The 19,531-nt window shown below is 37.5% G+C and overlaps 1 protein-coding gene and 1 pseudogene across 1 annotated transcript; both read left to right on the forward strand.

Moving 5' to 3' along the window:
• The first annotated feature begins 10,340 nt into the window (after positions 1-10,340).
• On the forward strand, positions 10,341-11,363 carry LOC114084416 (melanoma-associated antigen B2-like). Its single transcript, XM_027925514.2, has one exon. The coding sequence runs from the start codon at positions 10,341-10,343 to the stop codon at positions 11,361-11,363; it is 1,023 nt and encodes a 340-aa protein (XP_027781315.2).
• A 5,607-nt stretch (positions 11,364-16,970) lies between these two features.
• LOC114086010 (melanoma-associated antigen B5-like) lies at positions 16,971-18,236 on the forward strand (annotated as a pseudogene).
• The last annotated feature ends 1,295 nt before the right edge of the window (positions 18,237-19,531 follow it).

A 19,531-nucleotide genomic window follows, 5' to 3' on the forward strand; every position in this document is an offset into this window, starting at 1 on the left:
TTCAGCAAAGTAGCAGGATACAAAATCAACACCCATAAAACAAAGGCATTTCTGTATATCAGTGACAAATCCTCTGAAATGGAAATAAAGAAAACTACCCCATTTACAATAGCCTTAAAAATGAATAAAATATTTGGGAATGAACTTAATGAAAAAGGTGAAAGACCTCTGCAATGAAAACTACAGAATGCTAAAGAAAGAATTAAAGAATACTTTACAAGATGGAAAGATCTACCTTGTTCTTGGATAGGCAGAATTAATATTGTCAAAATGACCATACTACCAAGAGCACTAGACAGATTTAATGCAATTCCAAACAAAATTCTAATGACATTCCTCATATAAATATAAAAATTAGTCATAAAATTCATTTGGAAAAATAAGAAACCCAGAATAGCTAAAGCAATCCTTACCAAGAAGAGTGAAGTAGGTGGAATCACTATACCAGACATTAAACTATACTACAGAGCAATAGTGACAAAAACAGCATGCCATTGGCACCCAAACTGACTTGTAGACCAATGGCAGACAATAGAGAAAACAGAGACTAAGCTACAAAATTACACTTATCTTATATTAGACAAAGGTGCCAAAAACTTACATTGGAGAAAAGATACCATCTTCAAAAAATGGTGCTGGAAAAACTGGAAATTCATATGCAAATTTGAGTCTATTAGAAGAAAAACTCCATCATGTGAGATTTTTGCCCCAACTTCCTTAATAAGACTCTATGGTGCAATAATTAATATCAAGAATGAATAAATGGGGTGGATTCAAACTAAAATGCTTCTTTGCAACAAAAGAAATAATCAGTGAAGTGAATAGAGCCTAAAATTTGGGAAAAAAATTTTTACCGCAAGACTCATAGAGTGCAAGAATTAATATCAAGAATGAATAAACAGGGTGGATTCAAACTAAAAAGCTTCTTTGCAGCAAAAGAATCAGTGAAGTGAAATGAACCTATAATTTGGGAAAATTTTTTTTTACCGCATGCACATCAGACAGGGCACTAATCTCTAGGACATATAAAGAACTCAAAAATCTTAACACCAAAGAAACAAATAACCCAATCAATAAATGGGCCAAGGAAGTGAACAGACACTTCTCAGAAGATAAACAATCAATCAACAAATACATGAAAAAAATGTACAACATCTCTAGCAATTACAGAAATGCAAATCAAAACTAAGATTTCATCTCACCCCAGTTAGAATGGCAGCTATTAAGAATACAAACAACAATAAGTGTTGGTATGTATGTGGGGAAAAAGGCACACTCATACATTGCTAGTGGGACTGCAAATTGGTGCAATCAATATGGAACAGTATGGAGATTGCTTGGAAAACTGGGAATGGAACCACTATTTGACCCAGCTATCTTATTTCTTGGTCTATATCCAAAGGACTTAAAAACAGCATACTACAGGGACCCACAGCCACATCAATGTTTATAGCAGCATAATTCACAATAGCTAAACTGTGGAACCAACCTAGATTCCTTCAGTAGATGAATGGATAATGAAAATGTGGTGTACATATACACAATGGAATATTATCCAACATTAAAAGAAAATAAAATGGCATTGTCAGGTAAATGGATGGAGTTGGAGAATATAATGCTAAGTAAAGTTAGCCAATCCCAAAAAACCAAATGTTGAATGTTTTCACTGATTTAAGGCTGATGATTCATAATATGGTGGTGGGGGATGGCATGAGAGAATTAGATGAACTCTAGATAGGGCAAAGGGGAAGGAGGGATAGTGAGGGGGCATGGGGGTAGGAATGACAGTGGAATAAGATGGACATCATTACCCTAAGTACATGTATGAAGACACATATGGTGTGACTCTACTTTGTGTACAACCAAAGATATGAAAAATTGTTCTCTATATGTGTAATATGAATTGTAATGCATTCTGCTGTCATATATAACAAATTAAAATTTAAAAAACGTAAAATATTTTTTAACAAACAACATATAATTATATCCATCAAAGTTATCTTTCAAAGCAAAGAATAAAAACAAACTCTGAGAGAATTTGTCAAAAGTAGATTTTGTCATGCAAGCAATGTTAAAAGAAGGTCTTCAGAGATTAGGAAAATGGTGTATGTCAGAAACTCAAATCTATATAAAGATATTAACAGTGTTACAGAATAAATGTAAAATAAAAACTTTTATTTTGTATACTTACTTGATCTAACAGATGACAGTTGGTTCAACATAATAATAGCAAAAATTCACTCAGTGATTACATGTATGAATAAGTAAAATGTATGTCAACAATGTCATAAGAAACAAAAGGAAGAATTGAGAATACTCACTATAAACATTATTTGAAATTGGACTTGGATTAATTTTAAACTCTAGGGCAACCACTAAAAGAAGTTAAAAAGAAGTAAAACTGATTTCATAAGGAAGAAGAGAAAATTAAATCATACAGAATTATCAATTAATATCAAAGAAGTCTTAAAAGACTAAAAAAGTGGAATACAGAAACAATGACAACAAGTAGATAGCAATAAACAAATATGGTAGATATTATTTTAAATATTCCAACAATTGGTTTAAAAATCAGTGATCTAAATAAACCAGTTAAAAGATGGAAACCATCAAAGGAGATTTAAAAAATAAAAACATGACCAAACTGCATACTGTCTATAAGAATTCCATTTTAATAAAACAGACATAAATAGATTAAAAGTAAAGGGATGGGAAAAGATACTACATTCTAACAAAAATGAAAAGAAAGCTTATATAGCCATATTTTTTATGACAAAGCAGTATTCAGATCAGGAAAAATTATCCAGGATAAAGAGGGGAATAACACAAGAACAAAAGTGTTACTTCTCCAAGAAGATATAACAATGTTTATTCTGTATGCACTGAAAAGCACAGTGTTAACATGAGTCATATAAATACTGAGACAAATCTACTCTTACAGTTGAAGACTTCAACACCTTTCTATGAGTGACAGATCCAAAAGGCAGATAATCAATAAGAACATAGTTGAACTAAGCAGTGCTATCAATAACTAGATCTAAATAAATTTTATAGACACCTAACACAACATAATGGGAAGACACATTTTTTTCAAGCTCACATGGATAACACACCAAGAGAGACAACATTCTGCCCCATTTCACACAAATCATCAAATTTAAACGAACATAAATCATACAAAGTATTCTAAAGAATACATAGTTCAAATGAGGAGTCTCAAGAAGAATTCATAAAAACATTTTGAACTAAATGAGAAGACAAATACTCATGAAAACAAGTAAGGTACAGCAAAAGCAGTCCTTAAAAGGAAATTCACAGCACTGAATGTGTATATTAGAAAAGAAGGAATATCTAGTCTAATAATCTAAATTTCTTATGTTTCTATTAGTGCATTATAGTTTTACATAATTGTGAGATTCATTTTGACATCTTTATTAACACATACAATATAATTTGCTCCATTTCAATCCCTAGCATTATATCCTTCCCTCCCCTACTTCTTTCCTCTGATCCTCTTCCTCTACCCTATTGGTCTTCCTTCTATTAATTTTATGGTTGTATATAAGGTGGAATTCATTGTGATATACTCATACATGTAAATAATGTACTTTGGTCAGTTTTATTCTGCAGGTCCTCCCCTTACCAACCCTCCTCCTTCCTCCCTCCTCTTCAATCCCCTTCCTTTACTCCACTGTTCCACCTTCCTTTTCATGAGATTCCTGTTATTTTATTTATTTTTAAATTAATTTTTTTTAAAAATATTATTTTAGCTACAGATGAACACAATACCTTTATTTATGTGGTGCTAAGGACTGAACCCAGTGTCTCACACCTGCTAGGCAAGTGCTCTACCAATGAGCCATATCCCCAGCCCAATTCCTGTTATTTTAAGTCACTTATTTCTCTCTAGCTTCTGTATATCCCATAATTCATGACAGTAAGTTATAGGAACAGCCTAGGTATCTCTAAATAGAGAACTGGATTAAGAAAATGTGGTATATATATACACAATGGAGTTTTATTCAGCCATAAGGAAGAATGAAATTGTCATTTACTGGTAAATGGATGGAACTGGAGAACATCATACTAAGCAAAATAATCCAGATTCAGAAAGTCAAGGATCTAATAATCTAAACTTCTACTCTAGGAAACTAAAAATAGAAGAAGAAATTAAATTAAATGTAAACAGAACAGCAACTCGGGAGGCTGAGGCAGGAGGATTGCAAGTCCGAAGCCAGACTCAGCAATGTATTAAGGCCCTAAGCAACTTTGTGAGATCCTGTTTCAAAATGAAAAATTTTAAAAAGGGAGGAATGGGGACATGGATGAGTGCTTAAGCACCCCTGGGTTCATTCTCTGATACCAAAAAAAAAAATTTCAAACAGGGAACATTAATAATGAGTCCCTGGATATTGAAAAATAATTAAGGAATCTTATAAGCAGCTCTAGGGCCCCAAATTGGTAACACAGATGAAATGTAAACCAATTCCTCGAAAGACACCTAGATGGCTTCATATATCATTGCATGCACAGCTGCTTACAATGGAAAGGTATAGCATCTGAATATATCTACACCTATAAGAGATGTTAAAACAATAATTAATAATCTTCCAAAACAGAAAACAACAGTTCTAAATGGGCTCACTAGTATTCTTATAAATTTTTATGAAGAAATGATACAAATTCCTACAAGTAAACACAAAAAAGATGCTTAACATAATGTATATTATGGAATATTATAATATTGTATATTATAATATTATAATTATATTATAATATTATACAAGTTAAAGCCATGACAGAGAGCACTGTAAACCTATTAAAATGGCTAAAATTCCAAAAAACACAAGATCAAATGAGGGAGAATATATGAAACAGCAGGATTTCTTCTTCACTGCTGGTCGGGATATAAAATGTTATAGCCTCTCCAGAGCCCAGTTTGACAGTATATTACAAAATTTCACATATTTTTATCGTATAATCCAGCAACTGTACTCCTTGGTGTTTGCCCAAATGAGCTGAAAACTATATCCACACAAAAACCTGCCACAAATGTTCATTTCAGCTTTATTGAAAACAATGAAGAAACCAAAATGCTCTTCAACAGACAAACATATAAACAAAGTGTTATATATCTATACAACAAATGTTAACTAATTAAAAAGAAATGTTATTAAACCATGAAAAATATGGAGGAACCCTAAATACATATTGTTAAGTGAAAGTTGTCTGATTGAAAAAGGCTTTGTACTGTGTGACTACATGATGTTCTGGAAAAGGCAAAAATATGGAAACAATAAAAAAGGGGTTTAGTTGGATAGAGAAATATATGGATAAATGGAAAATAATGTATATTTATTGTAATGAAATTATTTTTATGATAATATAATGCTAGATAATGCCATGCTTTTTTAAAACCCTGTAGAATATACAACAGAAGAGTAAAGCTTAATGTGAACTATGGATTTCACTTAACACTAATGCATCATCATTGGTTCATTTATTGTACCAAATATACAACATAAATGCAAACTATTAATATTAAGAGAAGGTGTGTGGGGGAAGGGATTTGAGAGTTTATGGGAACTCTCTATTCTTTCCATCTAAATTTTCTGTAAGCCTGAAACTTCTCTAAAAATAAAGTCAATGAATTAAAAAAAAAAAAAAACCTCTGAGTTACATATTTAGAGTAACTCCCGTTTTCCTGGATAATCCATAAGTATTTGCATTTAGCCAATTATTTCTATTGATTTTCTTATGTGAAACACTTTTCATTCCAAAAAACAAAAAAAAGCCATTCTGTAATTTGTAGTTAAATTTGTTCAATTGTCATCTATCATTCATAAATATAACAAAGCCAAACACCCCATGGATCCTGAAATTTCTTTTAAATATTTTTTTCTGGCCTAAAAAGTAATTGTTACACGCTCTAGGGTTTGTGTGCATAAACACACACACACACACACACACACACACACACGAGCATTACACATAAAATTCTACTGGAAATAGTCCAAGTGGCATCACAGAAGTATTTATTTCATTAAACATATTTAAAGAAATAATATTTAAAGTATCCAAACAACTCATGAAATAGAGAATAAATAGCATATTAAACATGAAGAAGAAAAAGTGTTAAGTGAAATCCATAAATGTAAAGATAAATGTAAAATTGATGAATTGGAAAATAGTAGAGCCAACCAGTGAAATCTAGTTCTTGGAAGAATTTATATAAATGAATTTTGTAAATATTATATAATTATATAAATGAATTTTGTAAATATTATCAATTAAAAGAAGAAGCAGAAATAAATGATATTAGATACACAGAATTGTATAAAACTTGGATGCAGAAGGGATTTAACACAAATTAAAAAAACACTATAAATATGAATTATCAACACACCAGGAATAAATGGTGGGAGAAAAAGGTTCTACCTCAAAATTATATAAACTTGAAGGAATTTTAGAATCAAGGAAATTACCATCCTGCAATCCCTAAAAGATTGATGGATAAAGAGGATGGCTTCCAACATCACAACAAAGGGGAAAACATTCATTTTGTATATACTAAAGGAAGTGCACCACCTAAGCTAAAGAGTGCAACTGTCAATAGATAAGTAACCTTTAATATACACAAGATGTTCCTACAAAAATTCCTATCATAGGTTGAGGATTTTTGATTACTAATGTCTGGTAATTGATTTTATTATTATATTCTCTATACCATTGTATATATATGTTAGTTTTTATAATAAAATGATTTTAAAATAAATATCATGACTGTAAGTATGAAAACCAAAGAAAAATGGATAAATTTTTACTAAAATATAAATGACTAAACAAGTCCATAAAGAAATAGAAATCTTCAACTGTACAATAGAAACCCAAACTATAGTCCAAACCTAAGCCACCAACCATCAAACTGTTCAAGGACAGCTATGTTAGGAGGCCCACCCCAGTGTATCAAATGTGAAGAAAAACTAATCACCATTTCATGCAAAATCTTCCAAATCCTACAAAAAAAAAAAGTGGAAATTACTTGGCCATTTTAATGGGCTAGCTTTCCTTGTTACAGAGATGAGATGAGCATGCCCAAATAATATTAGAGACAAGCTCACTCACATAGAGACAATCTCACTCACATAGAGACAAACTATCTTAAGGAAATTCATAGCATATCCAATGAGAAGTGAATTAACGAAAACGAGGCTGGGTCCAAGAAATACAGTGATTATATCACATTTTAAAATACCATTAATCGGAAATCACTATTACCAAAAAAGGTGAAAAGCCACGGGATCATGTACAGAGGAAAATAAAATTCTTTTAAAAATCTCTCAAAAGCAGTGCATGATAACTTTAAGCATTAGGAAAAATTTTCATTAGGAGAAATTTTCCGCTTTGTAAAATCTACAATGAACACACTAAAGGTACAATGTTACAAGCATCCCCACTGAGTCCAAAAAAATTCACAGATATATGGCATTAATTGTACTACAGACAACTGGATGAAAACACACAGCCAGTACACAAATATGACAAGAATATCAAAGTAAATAAGAAATATAAAAAATTAAAAGAGATGAGAGTAGTAACAATATGATCTCCTAATTTTTTATAAAAGGAATTGAAGCAGAAAGTATTTAGGTGTATAAGGAAATTAAAAAAAAACTGGTATACAAAACATCACTACAGGAAAATCAGGAGATTAATCAAATGAAATCAGTAACCAATTAGAAGACATAATGGAAAATATACCTTTAAAAACAGCAGCAACATGTAAAATATACCTAATATAGAAATAAAACAAAAAACACAAGATTTCCTTATGACTACAGCTATAAAATTATTTATAAGGCTAAGGAAGAGGTTGGGGTTGTGGCTCAGTGGTAGAGCAATTGCCTAGCATGTGTGAGGCACTGGGTTCAATTCTCAGCACCATAAATAAATAAATAAATAAATAAATAAATGTCTATCAAAAACTAAAAAATATTTTTTAAAAAAGACTAAGGTAAAGTAAGTCTCCAATAGAGGTGTGTACTATGTTCATTCATCAGAGAAGAAAATATTTTAAAGATGTCAATTATCCTTAAATTCTTTACAGATCTATTGCCTTACACATAATTTTGAATATGACAACAAAACTCAAGGTGCTATTTCCTCTGACTGAAATCACCATGGAAAATTAAAGGAAGAATAAAGAAACAATTCTAAGAATAACAGCAAGGGACACTAAGTCCTTATAGAACTAGAACCTCTATATTAGACATGACCTGAAGTGGAGACAGGTCTACAACCTGCAACAGTTAGATGACATAATTGTCAAGAGAAAAATTTTATAGTTTGGCTATTGTTTTTTCAATATACTTTTGGACAATGCATATTTACTGCTTCATTTAAGGAATATGAGGTAACAATTGCACTGGTCACTGTGGGGGTTAGGGGGCGGTTTTAGGACAACACAAACATTTGAGTTAGTTGAAAAAGTATAAGTTTAGAAATTGTTCTAAAACAACCTGAAACCTCTTTAATGAATGACAACTGGCAGTTAATTTATTGCAGTATTGTGCACTATAAGGAATGGATGACTTTGGAATAGCAGGTATCACAGTGCGGAATACATAGTAGGAATAGAACTTCAACCTGAAATTTTTGAATATAGATACCAAAGTCAAAAACAGAGGCCTCAGATATTGCTGTGACACTAAGAAGCCCTATCATTTTATTTTTGAGATTTTGTGGAACATGCTTGAAGGAATGGGGTGGCTTCACATCAGAAAAGGTTTGAATCCCAGGCGGCGCCAGAACTGAGTATGAGAAACTAAAGACAGAGATACTACACACCTCAAAATAAACAGGACCGCTCAATTTACTTCATAAACCCGACTCCATGCACCATAACTTCACAGCAGTAAACAAATTAAGGAGGCACTGGGCAGTACTGGCCATTATGTCACATTGGGAGTCTCAAAAACTTGAGTTCTTTGCTTTGAGGGGCTGGACTCAAGCCTTTGGAAGGACATAGCTGAACACCTAAGTAATCAAGATAAGACAGAGAACTGAGGGCACCATCCCCCCCGCCGCCCAGGAAAGAGCCACACAGACCAACCCACAATACCAGTCTTTGGAGGTCCCAAGCATAGATGCTGGGCTCAGGCTCCACCTTACTCCCCCTACTGGGGACTCTCTGGGAAATGAGCTCCTTATTCCAAGCCCCTTTGCCTCACCTCAGTAGAGGGTAGTCGCCCCAGCACCGGTGCAAAGTCAATGAGCTGAGTGTGTGAGCTCTCTCGGAACTCCTCTCCTCCAGAGCTATGTGTGAGCTCTCTCGGAACTCCTCTCCTCCAGAACGAAGGACGACTGTCCCAGCACCGCACAGCAGTTATAGCCAGAGACCATGTGGGCCGGACCACAGGACCGGAAGTACAAACACGACTTCCTCTTCACGAGGCTGTGGTGAGTGAGGCCTTGGATTGAACGCATAGCCTCAGGCCTACTGAGATAGACTACCAGGTGTTGACAGGTGTCTTGGTAGGTACCTAAGTTCAATCCCCACCCCCCCAAAAAAATGTGAGTCCCCGACAAACACGCCCTTCCCTTCCCCTGAAAAGGAGGCCCCACAGGGCCTGCCCTCTCCCAGAAGCCCTCACACATGGCAGTTAGGCCCAAAGATCTGGCATCTCCCCCCAGGACTTGAGGAACAAAGGCTGTCTGAGGCGGGTGGGCTTAGGTCAGCAGAGTGGGGCATCTCAGGCCCTGCGGGTTAAGGAGAGAAACTTGGTGAAGATTGAGGGGACTCCATGCCCCCGAGCCCAGAGCGCCCAGGGGTGGGCTTACAGAACTCGGTCCCTGATGTCTGCAGACCTACTAAAGGTGGGGGCGGGGGCTCGCAATAGCGGGTGGCATGGGGGGGGTGTGTGTGTGTGTGTGCACGCGCACGCCTGTGTGTGTTCTCAGTCTCTTTGTCCTCGGGAGATTCAGCGAGCTGGGAGCTTTGCTCCAAAGGGCTGGCAGCCTGTCAGAAGAGGGCGAGAGATTCCCCAGCCATAGGAAGGGTCCAGAGGAGGACTCTGATCACTGTGGAAACCACACTCATCCTAACACAAGGGACTCAGGTGTCTCCTGGTGTCCTGGGTGCCTCTGAATGAAGTAGTGAGGGAGCCCACCACTGCTCTGGAGCACTCCCCTCAAGGAAAGCGGCAGAGGGGGCCTCGGTTAAAGCCAGGGTGCTCTCTTCCTGATGACCTTGCTCACTTGTCGCCATTCTCCCCAATCCAGGTCCCAGCCTTTCCATCCCTTGTGCCAACACTCCTTGCCTGCTGTCCCTGACAACAGTCATGCCTAGGGGTCAGAAGAGTAAGCTGCGTTCCCGAGCCAAGCGCCAGCAGGCCCGCGATGAAACCCAGGGCCTCAGGGGTGCTCAGGCCACTGCAGAGGAGGAAGTGGGGTCTCCCTGCTCCTCTCCTCTTGGTGAGGGTGCACTCCCCAGCTCCCCTGCTGCTGGCATTAGCCAGGTGTCTCAGAGAGCCCCACCCTCTAGCTCTCTTGGTGCAGGTGATTCCTGCAAAAGCTCTGAAGCAGGTGCCCAGGAGAGAATGCCAGGCAGCTCCCAGGCAGCAGCCTCTCCTGAGAGCTCAAGCAGAGATCCTCTCACCAGGAAGTCCAGTCTGTTGGTGCAGTACTTGCTGGAGAAGTATAAAACAAAAGAGCCCATTACACAGGCAGATATGCTGAAGGTGGTCAACAAGAAGTACAAGGAGTACTTCCCTGAGATCCTCAGGAGAACCTCCGAGCGTGTGGAGCTGGTCTTTGGCCTAGAGTTGAAGGAAGTGGATCCCAACAGTCACTCCTACCTCCTTATCAGCAAGCTGGGGCTCTCCAGTGAAGGAAGTCTGAGTGGCAGTAGGGGCTTGCCCAAGACCGGTCTCCTGATGACCCTCCTGGGTGTGATCTTCATGAAGGGCAACCGTGCCACTGAGGCAGAGATCTGGGAATTCCTGAATGTGTTGGGGATCTATGCTGGGAGGAGGCACTTGATCTTTGGGGAGCCCCGGAAGCTCATCACCAAAGATTTAGTGCAGAAAAAGTACCTGGAGTACCGCCAGGTGCCTGGTAGTGACCCTCCCAGCTTTGAATTCCTGTGGGGTCCCAGAGCCCATGCAGAAACCAGCAAAATGAAGGTCCTGGAGGTTTTGGCCAAGATTAATGATACCAACCCTAATGCCTTCCCTAATCTGTATGAGGAGGCTTTGAGAGATGAGGAGGAGAAAGCAAGAGAGAAAGCTGTGGGTAGAGTGGGTGCACCTACCAGGCCTAGGGCTGTTTCCAAGGTCCTGCCCCACAGACCGTCTCACATCTAGTTGTGTCTGAGGTCGGGTGTTTGCTGTATATTTGAAGAGGAGTTAGCTTTATGTGGGATGGAGAGCAGTGGGCTGGAGGAAGCAAAATGTTGGTGGTCTTCTTTTCCTATTATGCATAAGTAGAAATCTAATTTGGGTTGTTATTTTACAATGTTGTTCCTTTTAATTGAAGATTTATTGTGCTTCTGTTTATAACCTTGTCAGTTATCTGGCTCTCACATTCACGGCTGTGTAATGGGTCTGGAAGGTACAGTTGTAGTAGTTCTAAAAAAAATTCACAGACCATGTTTTCTTTGTGATCCAGAACTAGTCAGCATGTTACCAGCACTGGGGTTTTCAAGGAAATGTGAAAGAACCCTACATTAAAAATTGTGAATGACATTATGGAGAAAAAAATGTAAAAAGATAAATGTAAAAGATGCTTAATTCTTGATTTGGTTTATTCCTTGTAATAGTTATTTTAGTATAAATTAAAAAGACCTAGATTTATTTTTTTTTTTCAAAAATGTTTTTTTCCTCTTACACTGGAAAATTGTTGGCATCACAAATTGTGTAACAAAAAAAAATGGTTAATTTATAGTTGCCTATAATCTTTTCTGTCTTTTGCTTGCAATATTAAATGACATCTTGGATTTACTTACTTTATTCTAATTTATGTGAAATTAAATAATAATAAAGTTGTAACTCACTCTTTTGTTGTTTTTAATTAATTTTCCCTAGCATTAGTTGAACATCTGCTCTTTGGAAGTCCTGAATATGGTAAGATAAAGAAGCACTGAATATGGTAAGATAAAGAAGATATAGCTAGGCACAGTGGCACACACCTATAATCCCAGCAGCTCAGGAGGCTGAGGCAGGAGGATCATGAGTTCAAAGCTAATCTCAGCAAATTAGCGAGGCCATAAGCAACTCAGTGAAACCCTGTCTGTAAATAAAATACAAAATAGGGCTGGGGATGTGGCTCAGTGATTGAGCAACCCTGGGTTCAATTCCCAGAACCAAAAAAATGAAGATACAACCACTTTCCAGAAGTTTCTAGAGTATAGCAACAGCTGTTTTATAAGCAATATGGTTAGTTACTAAGCGATAAAGAACAAGTAGAAATAAGTGATTAGGAAGATGAGATTTCAGATGAAAACCAATTATAAATTTTTTCATCAATACAATTTTGAACATTAGGGAATTGCAAGTGTCTTCATGCAAGTGAGGCTTCATTGTGGGCTGGGAGAAGATGTGCTATTAGTGAGCAAGGGTCAGACCATTAGATGTGGCATCTCAGAGTTGAGAAACTAAGTCTAGAATGGGAAACAAATCTTAATAGTTACTTTGGAATTTTAAGTTACCAGAAGAAATCCAGCTGGTACAGGAACAGAAGGAATCTGTGCTTTCCCTAGTGCAGATATATATAAAGCACTCACATATGATACTCAGGGAGTTTCTAAGAAATATGGGTGATACCCCCTTGAAAAGCCAAGAAGACACTGAACTATGCTCTTATCATGGGCTGATAGAACCAGATTCTGCTCCAGTTAAGAGAATTTTTGTTATGTTACTTAGATTATAATTTGTCAAACTCTGAGGGCTCAATTTTTGGAATGAAAGGGATGAAAAAAGGTTATTTGGATGGAAAGCACCTCTGAAGAAGGTTGTTGGTCCTTAACACAAATTAGGAACTTTAAATTGCCTACAGCAGAATACGACAACCAAATTAAATAACAGATGATCTAATGGGAAAAGACTGGTTTTAGTTGCCCAACAGCCTTTCAGCTGATGTGCATGTCTATGTCATTTGAACTTGCATATTCTCAAACATATTCTAATATATATATATATATATATATATATATATATATATATATACACACACACACACACACACACACACATACATTTCATATTCCTGAACCCTACATGTTAGAGTTTATCAGGTTAACTTTGCAGAGAAAGAACTTGGAATTTTCTCAGGTTCACATGATTGGTAGTGACAGAGCTGGACTCTGACTCTGTATTCCTCTAGGGTCCACACTGATGTACTCCTCCAAGCCTGAGGCAGACCTTGTACTGGTTATTCATTTTCTGCTCATCACTTCAAAATCTATTTCAGGTGATAAAAAAACAAGACTTCAAACTCAAAATACTGCTTTGGAACACATAGCTCAAGCAATAAGCACTGAAAATACCAATATAAATGCAAGGTATGAATAAAGAAAGAGATTGGTTAACAATATAATTATACACAAAGTCAATGTCAATAAACCTCAAAATATTTTGGTTGACAATATAATTATACACAAGGTCAATGTCAATAGACCACAAAATTTTCTGGCTCAGCCCTTCCCTGAGAATGTGTGTATATTTGAAAGAAGTTACATAAGAAACTAAGTCTAGCTGATGATAAGCTATAGATCAGCATGTTTTGTGTCTGACAGCAAAACACCTGCCCTTGGCTCTCTGCTTTGTGCTTCCCCATCTCACATCACTCCTGGGAAACAACCTATTATCTGCAAGGTTTACAGAGGGGAAATAATCAGGAGTTTATACTGATGTGGCATTTTTCTGGTAGCCTCCCATAAAGTGAATAGAATTGATATGAAAACTCTAAGGAATAAAAACTGATGATACAAATACCCCATAAAAAATGAGTCACAGAAAAACTAGTCTACCTATTCTCAGTATTTAGGGTTCTCAGGTACATGAGAGCCTTGTTTGACTTGGATGAGCTGAATCAAAAGAGTCTGTGCCTGGCTTCTTTCACTTATGTATCACATGATCTCACTCATAGGTTTAATCTAAAAGAGCTGATCTCACAAAGCTGAAAGTAGAATGGAATTTACCAGAAGCTGGAAAGAGGGGTTTGGGGTGGGAGAAGGTTGATCCATGTGTACTAAGTTACAGTTAAGAGAGGAGCAAGATGTTCTGATGTGCTATTGCCCAGGAAGGTAACTATAGATAACAATTATGCACTATACATTTCAAAAAGAAGAAAGGATTTTTAATGTTTTCACCATAAATAAATGGTAAGTGAGGGGGCTACGACTGTGACTCAGTGGTAGAGCACTTGCCAGCATGTGTGAGGTACTGGGTTCAATACTCAGCACCACATATAAATAAGTAAATAAAATAAAGGTAGTATCCATCTACAACTAAAAAAATCTTTTTTAAAGTTTAAAAAAAGAAATGGTGAGGAGACATGTATGTTTAACTTAATCTAAACATTATACAAAGTATGCATGTATCAAAATATCATATTGAAGATTATTAATGTGTGTGTGTGTGTGTGTATATATATATATATATATATATATATATATATATATATATATATATTATTTTCTGTATCAGTTAAAATCAATTAATAAAAAAGAAAGGGGAAACTGAGGTCCTTCAAAATGTTGAAGTTACAACCCTGCCCCAAACAGAGCCACAAGAATCCTAAATTTTTATATCATCCTTGGAAGGACACAAACTGGGCCCTATGTAACATTCCTCAACTTCTCTCACTGGGGCCTTAGGGAATAAGAATCTTGGTCTGAGGGTTTGCAACCTAGGACAGTGGAGAGGAGTGTCCTGTGCCCTCCTAGGAATCAAGTGCAGAAACATGATAGTGATGGTACCACAGATTCCAGAAGTCAGAGACGGCACAGAGCCTGCCCCTGCCATTACTCTCAGAAGCTTTGGGTAGGGCTATCAGGTTGGCTTCTAAGAGAAGGGATTCAGGTCCTTGGTCAGAGGGAGGGCCCTTATATAAGCAAAAGAAGGAGTCCCAGTCCCTGCCAAGAGTTAAGATGAGGGTTCTCAGTGAGGACACAGGCAATCCTTCATCCTCAGGACCAAAAGGACTTCACAGTGCCCCACTCTTGCTGGCATCCCAGGGATACCTGAGCATTGTTGACATAATGTGATATACTTACTTCTATGGTGTCACAAGAGGTCAGGGATCACAAGTAAGGTCAGCATTGGGAGGATTTCCACGTTGTCCAAAGGCCACGGAGAATGCCCTGAGAATTAAGGGAACCATTCATCCCATAATAGCTGAAGCATCAGAAAATCCATTCCTTACTCTTAGCCTCAAGAGACCAAGGACAGGTAAGGTAAGCTGAGAAGACCCACATATCCATCTGTTTTGGGGAGTTTTGTCCTTACAATGAGGGGACATGCCTCAGGACAAAAAATGAGATGTTCTACATCATGCCAAGCATCAAAACAAGAGGATAACCATTATTAAATAAAAAGGGCAGTGAAGAATCTGGCCCTGCCCTGCTTTCAGTCCTTTAAGACCCAGGACAGGGTTTTCAAGATGAAGTTCCCATAATTTATTTAAGTCAGGCCTTCAAGAGGTGAGACCCTTAGTCTGAAGGTGTAGCCACCATTCAAACAGATGTGGGGGGTCCCAAGTCATGTGTGCTGATTTGAGAAGACTGGGTGAAGACTAAGGACTACAAAGAGGTGAGAACATAAAATTCCCCATTGATCTGTCAATACTGAGGTCACCTGAACAGGAATAATAAGTTGAATGGTCCTTTAACTTCCCTTCTTGTAGATGCCAGGTAGATTTGCAATGTTAATTTCAGAGCAGGAGAGGGAATGGCTCCCATTGCCCACTACCAGTTGACATGATGGTTGTGAATGTGGAATAAGAGGACTCCTCAACTTACAGGCTAAGGCTTACTCTATCTTCCTCTTCCTCTACAGGTTTCCAATAGTAGAGAGTGGACAGGAGAGGTGGAGCTCAGTGAGTTTCTAGAGCAGTTTCCTCACAGAAAACTTTAAATGTAAAGAAAATGTGGTAATATACACAATGGAATATTACTCAGCCATAGAGAAAAATGGAATCATAGCATTTGGTGGTAAATGGATGGAACTGGAGAATATCATGTTAAGTAAATAAGCCAATCCCCAAAAATCAAAGGCCAAATGTTCTCTCTGATTTGTGGATGTTAAACCAAAATAAGGGAGGTTGGGGAGGGAAATAACAGAAATCCATTGGATTATGTTCTCACCCAGTACAGAACAGAGGACGAAGGGAATACGAAAGACAGAATTACTTGGTCATAACTTTCCTAGCCTTGTATTTGAATACTTGACCAGGATAACTCCATATCATGTACAATCACAAGAGTGGGATCCTAAATAGAATAATTTATACTCCATGCATGTATAATCTGCCAAAATACTACTGTCAAGTATAACTAAAAAGAACAAATAGAAACCTATAAATTAAAAAAAAGCAAAACTGCAAATTCAGTCTTCCTTCTAGCCATAATGGAATTTCCATCCTGAAGGTGCACACAGCTTCTTCATCTCCCTCCCCAGGGTTTCCTCATAAGCTGTTCTCTTACACACACACACTCCTGCCTACTGTCTCTGACCACAGCCAACATACCTTGGGGTCAGAATAGCATGTTCCCCATCCACAAGAAATGCTGACAGGCCTGAGATTACTCCCATGGTCACAGAGGAGCATATGCTAACACAGCAGTGGAGGAAGAGCCTCTCCCTTTTCTTCTCCTGTTCTTGAGGATATTCCCCAGAGCTCATCTGCTTCTGAGTCAAGTAGCATTCCCCAGAGGCTTTGTAGCATTTTAGATGCTACCACTATTTATGCAGATGTTTTTAGGCACAAGATATGATGAGGGTGATAACAGCCAAGATGAGGAATATTCAAGTTCCTCAGAGATCTCAACTTCCAGTGAGACGCATCATGCCTGATTCTCTAGCTATGAAGGTGAATTTGTTAATTGTAAAATGAAAGTATATAAAGTATAAAATAAAACAGCCCATTACCAATGAAGACATGCTGAACATTGTTGACCAGAAGTACCAAGACCAGTTTGCTGAGATCCTCAGGAGAGTCTCTGACATATTGAGGTTGTTTTTGTAGTTGATGTAGAAGTTGAGTCAAACAGTAACTTATATGACCTTGTCAGCAAATTGAAACTCCCCAACAATAGGAGAATTCATGCTGGCATGGGGTAACCCACAACTGGTCTCCTAATGACTTTCCTGGAAAATCCTGAAGATGTTGTGAGTATACATTGGGGAGGAAGGACTTCATCTATGGAGAGCCTAGGAAACTCATCACCAAAGATATGTTAAGGCTAAATTCCTGGTGTACCAGCAGGTGATCAACAATAATTCTCCACACTATGAATTCCTGTGAGGTCCAGAAGCCTACACTGAAGCCAGCAAGATGAAAGTTCTAGAATTTTTGGCCAAGGTCAACAGTATAGTTCCTCCCGCTTTCTCAACATTATATGAAAAAGCTTTGAAAGATGAAGAAGAGAGATCACAAGAGAGAATTTCAGCCAGTCTCGACACTACTGCCAAAGCCAGGTATGTTCTATGGTGTTATGGTTAAATATGAGGTGTTCCCCCTGCAAAAAAGTTCATGTGTGGGACAATGCAATAAGTTTTAGAGGGGGAATGATTGGGTTATGATAATCTTAACCCATTCAGTGAATTAATCCCCTGAATAGGGATTAGGTGAGTGATAATTGAAGTCAGATAGGGTGTAGTTAGAAGAGGTGGGTCATTGGGATATGTCTTTGAGGTATATATTTTGTATCCCGTGAGTAGAGTCAGTGTTTGTCTGTCTCTGATATTCATTCTCATTCTTTCTCTCTCTCTCTCTCTCTCTCTCTCTCTCTCTCTCTCTCTCTCTCTCTCTCTCTCTCTCTCTCTCTCTCTCTCTCTCTCCTCCCCCTTCCTGGTTCCATGTCCTGACCTGTTTCCCTCCACCACACTCATTGTCCATGATGTTCTATTTCACCTCAAGCCCTAAGGAAGCTGGGCTTCTATGGACTGAGACCTCTGAAACCTCTTCTAATTTTCCTTGTCAGGTTCCTTGGTCACAGCAGTGAAAAAGCTGACTAAAACACATGACTATATCCAACAGCCTCTCTTAGACCTATTTTAGTCTGAGACCTTCTTATAAGAAAACATGACACAACAATAAGAGTTTTCTTGGAAATATGAAAAAAACAATAATAAAGCAGTTGAGAAAATAGAAGAGTAAAAAAATAAAACATGATCAATCTTGGATTCCCTCATTTCTTTTAGTCTTTATTATGTAATTGAATGGTTTATACCTTGATATGGTTAGCTTATTAATAATAGGGTATAAGTCAGACTTCTTGCTCACTGTTCTTATTCCCAAAACATCAGTTGATTATCTCTTCCTTGGGAGGTTCTGTGATCATACAAGAATTGCTAAGATATAGATTCTACCCATAATTTTAGAAACTGGGAGCTACACTCATATGAGGAAAATGTTGAGATACCCTATATGACTCATAGGATAGTAGAAAGAATGAATGAAAAGGAGAAGAAATTGCCTGTGGCAAGGCAATTTGAATGTCAGGAAACTTCAAGTCAATGTGATGCAACTTTAAAATTAAGCTTCATGGTGATCTCTACGTGGCTGTGGGGTTGGTGAGCAGAGGCCATACCCTTAGAAACTCTGTCACAAATTTTAAAAAGAAGACCCTTGAATGGAAAACTGTAGTGGAAGGCCTATAATATAAGATCCAATATTATGTATTGCCTTGAAATTTCATGAAACCAGCAGGGCCTCAAATGACCTAACTGCAAGTTCCCCAATATGTACTATAGATAAGATCTCCTTGCCAAACAAGTATCTTTATTAAGAAGATTAGATACAGAAGCTTTTGGACTTATTCAAACAAAAAAATCACCTCTTCTTCTTAATCTACAAATCCTGTCTTCTACTTATTTACTCTGTTTCTGAGTGTAACTCCCATGTGGTCTTGTGCAGCATATAGTGTCTTCCTCCCTCAGGAAGGAGTCATCTGTGCAGTGTCCAGCGTTGTGTGTTTGCATACAACATTAACACACTGGAGGAATTCCTCCATCACAAGTGGAATAATTATTAGGCCATTAAAGTACACTTTCAAGAGTAACTTTGGGATCACAGATAATATAGATTCCAAAGAAGTATCTACTTAAAGGCAGTGTTTTAGAGTTTTAGGGCTACCATTAAAAACTGACCATAAGCTAATAGCTTAAAAAGCAGAATTTTTCTTTCATAGTCCAAAAGGCTACAAGTTCAAGATCAAGGTCCCAGAGGATTGGCTTCCTCTGAGGCCTCTCTCCTTGGTTTGTAGAAGTTCATCTTCCTTCTGCCTCTGCACAGGGTGGAACTTTGGTGT

Source organism: Marmota flaviventris, chromosome X (assembly GCF_047511675.1).
Source record: "Marmota flaviventris isolate mMarFla1 chromosome X, mMarFla1.hap1, whole genome shotgun sequence".
Classification (NCBI taxonomy): Eukaryota; Metazoa; Chordata; class Mammalia; order Rodentia; family Sciuridae; genus Marmota; species Marmota flaviventris.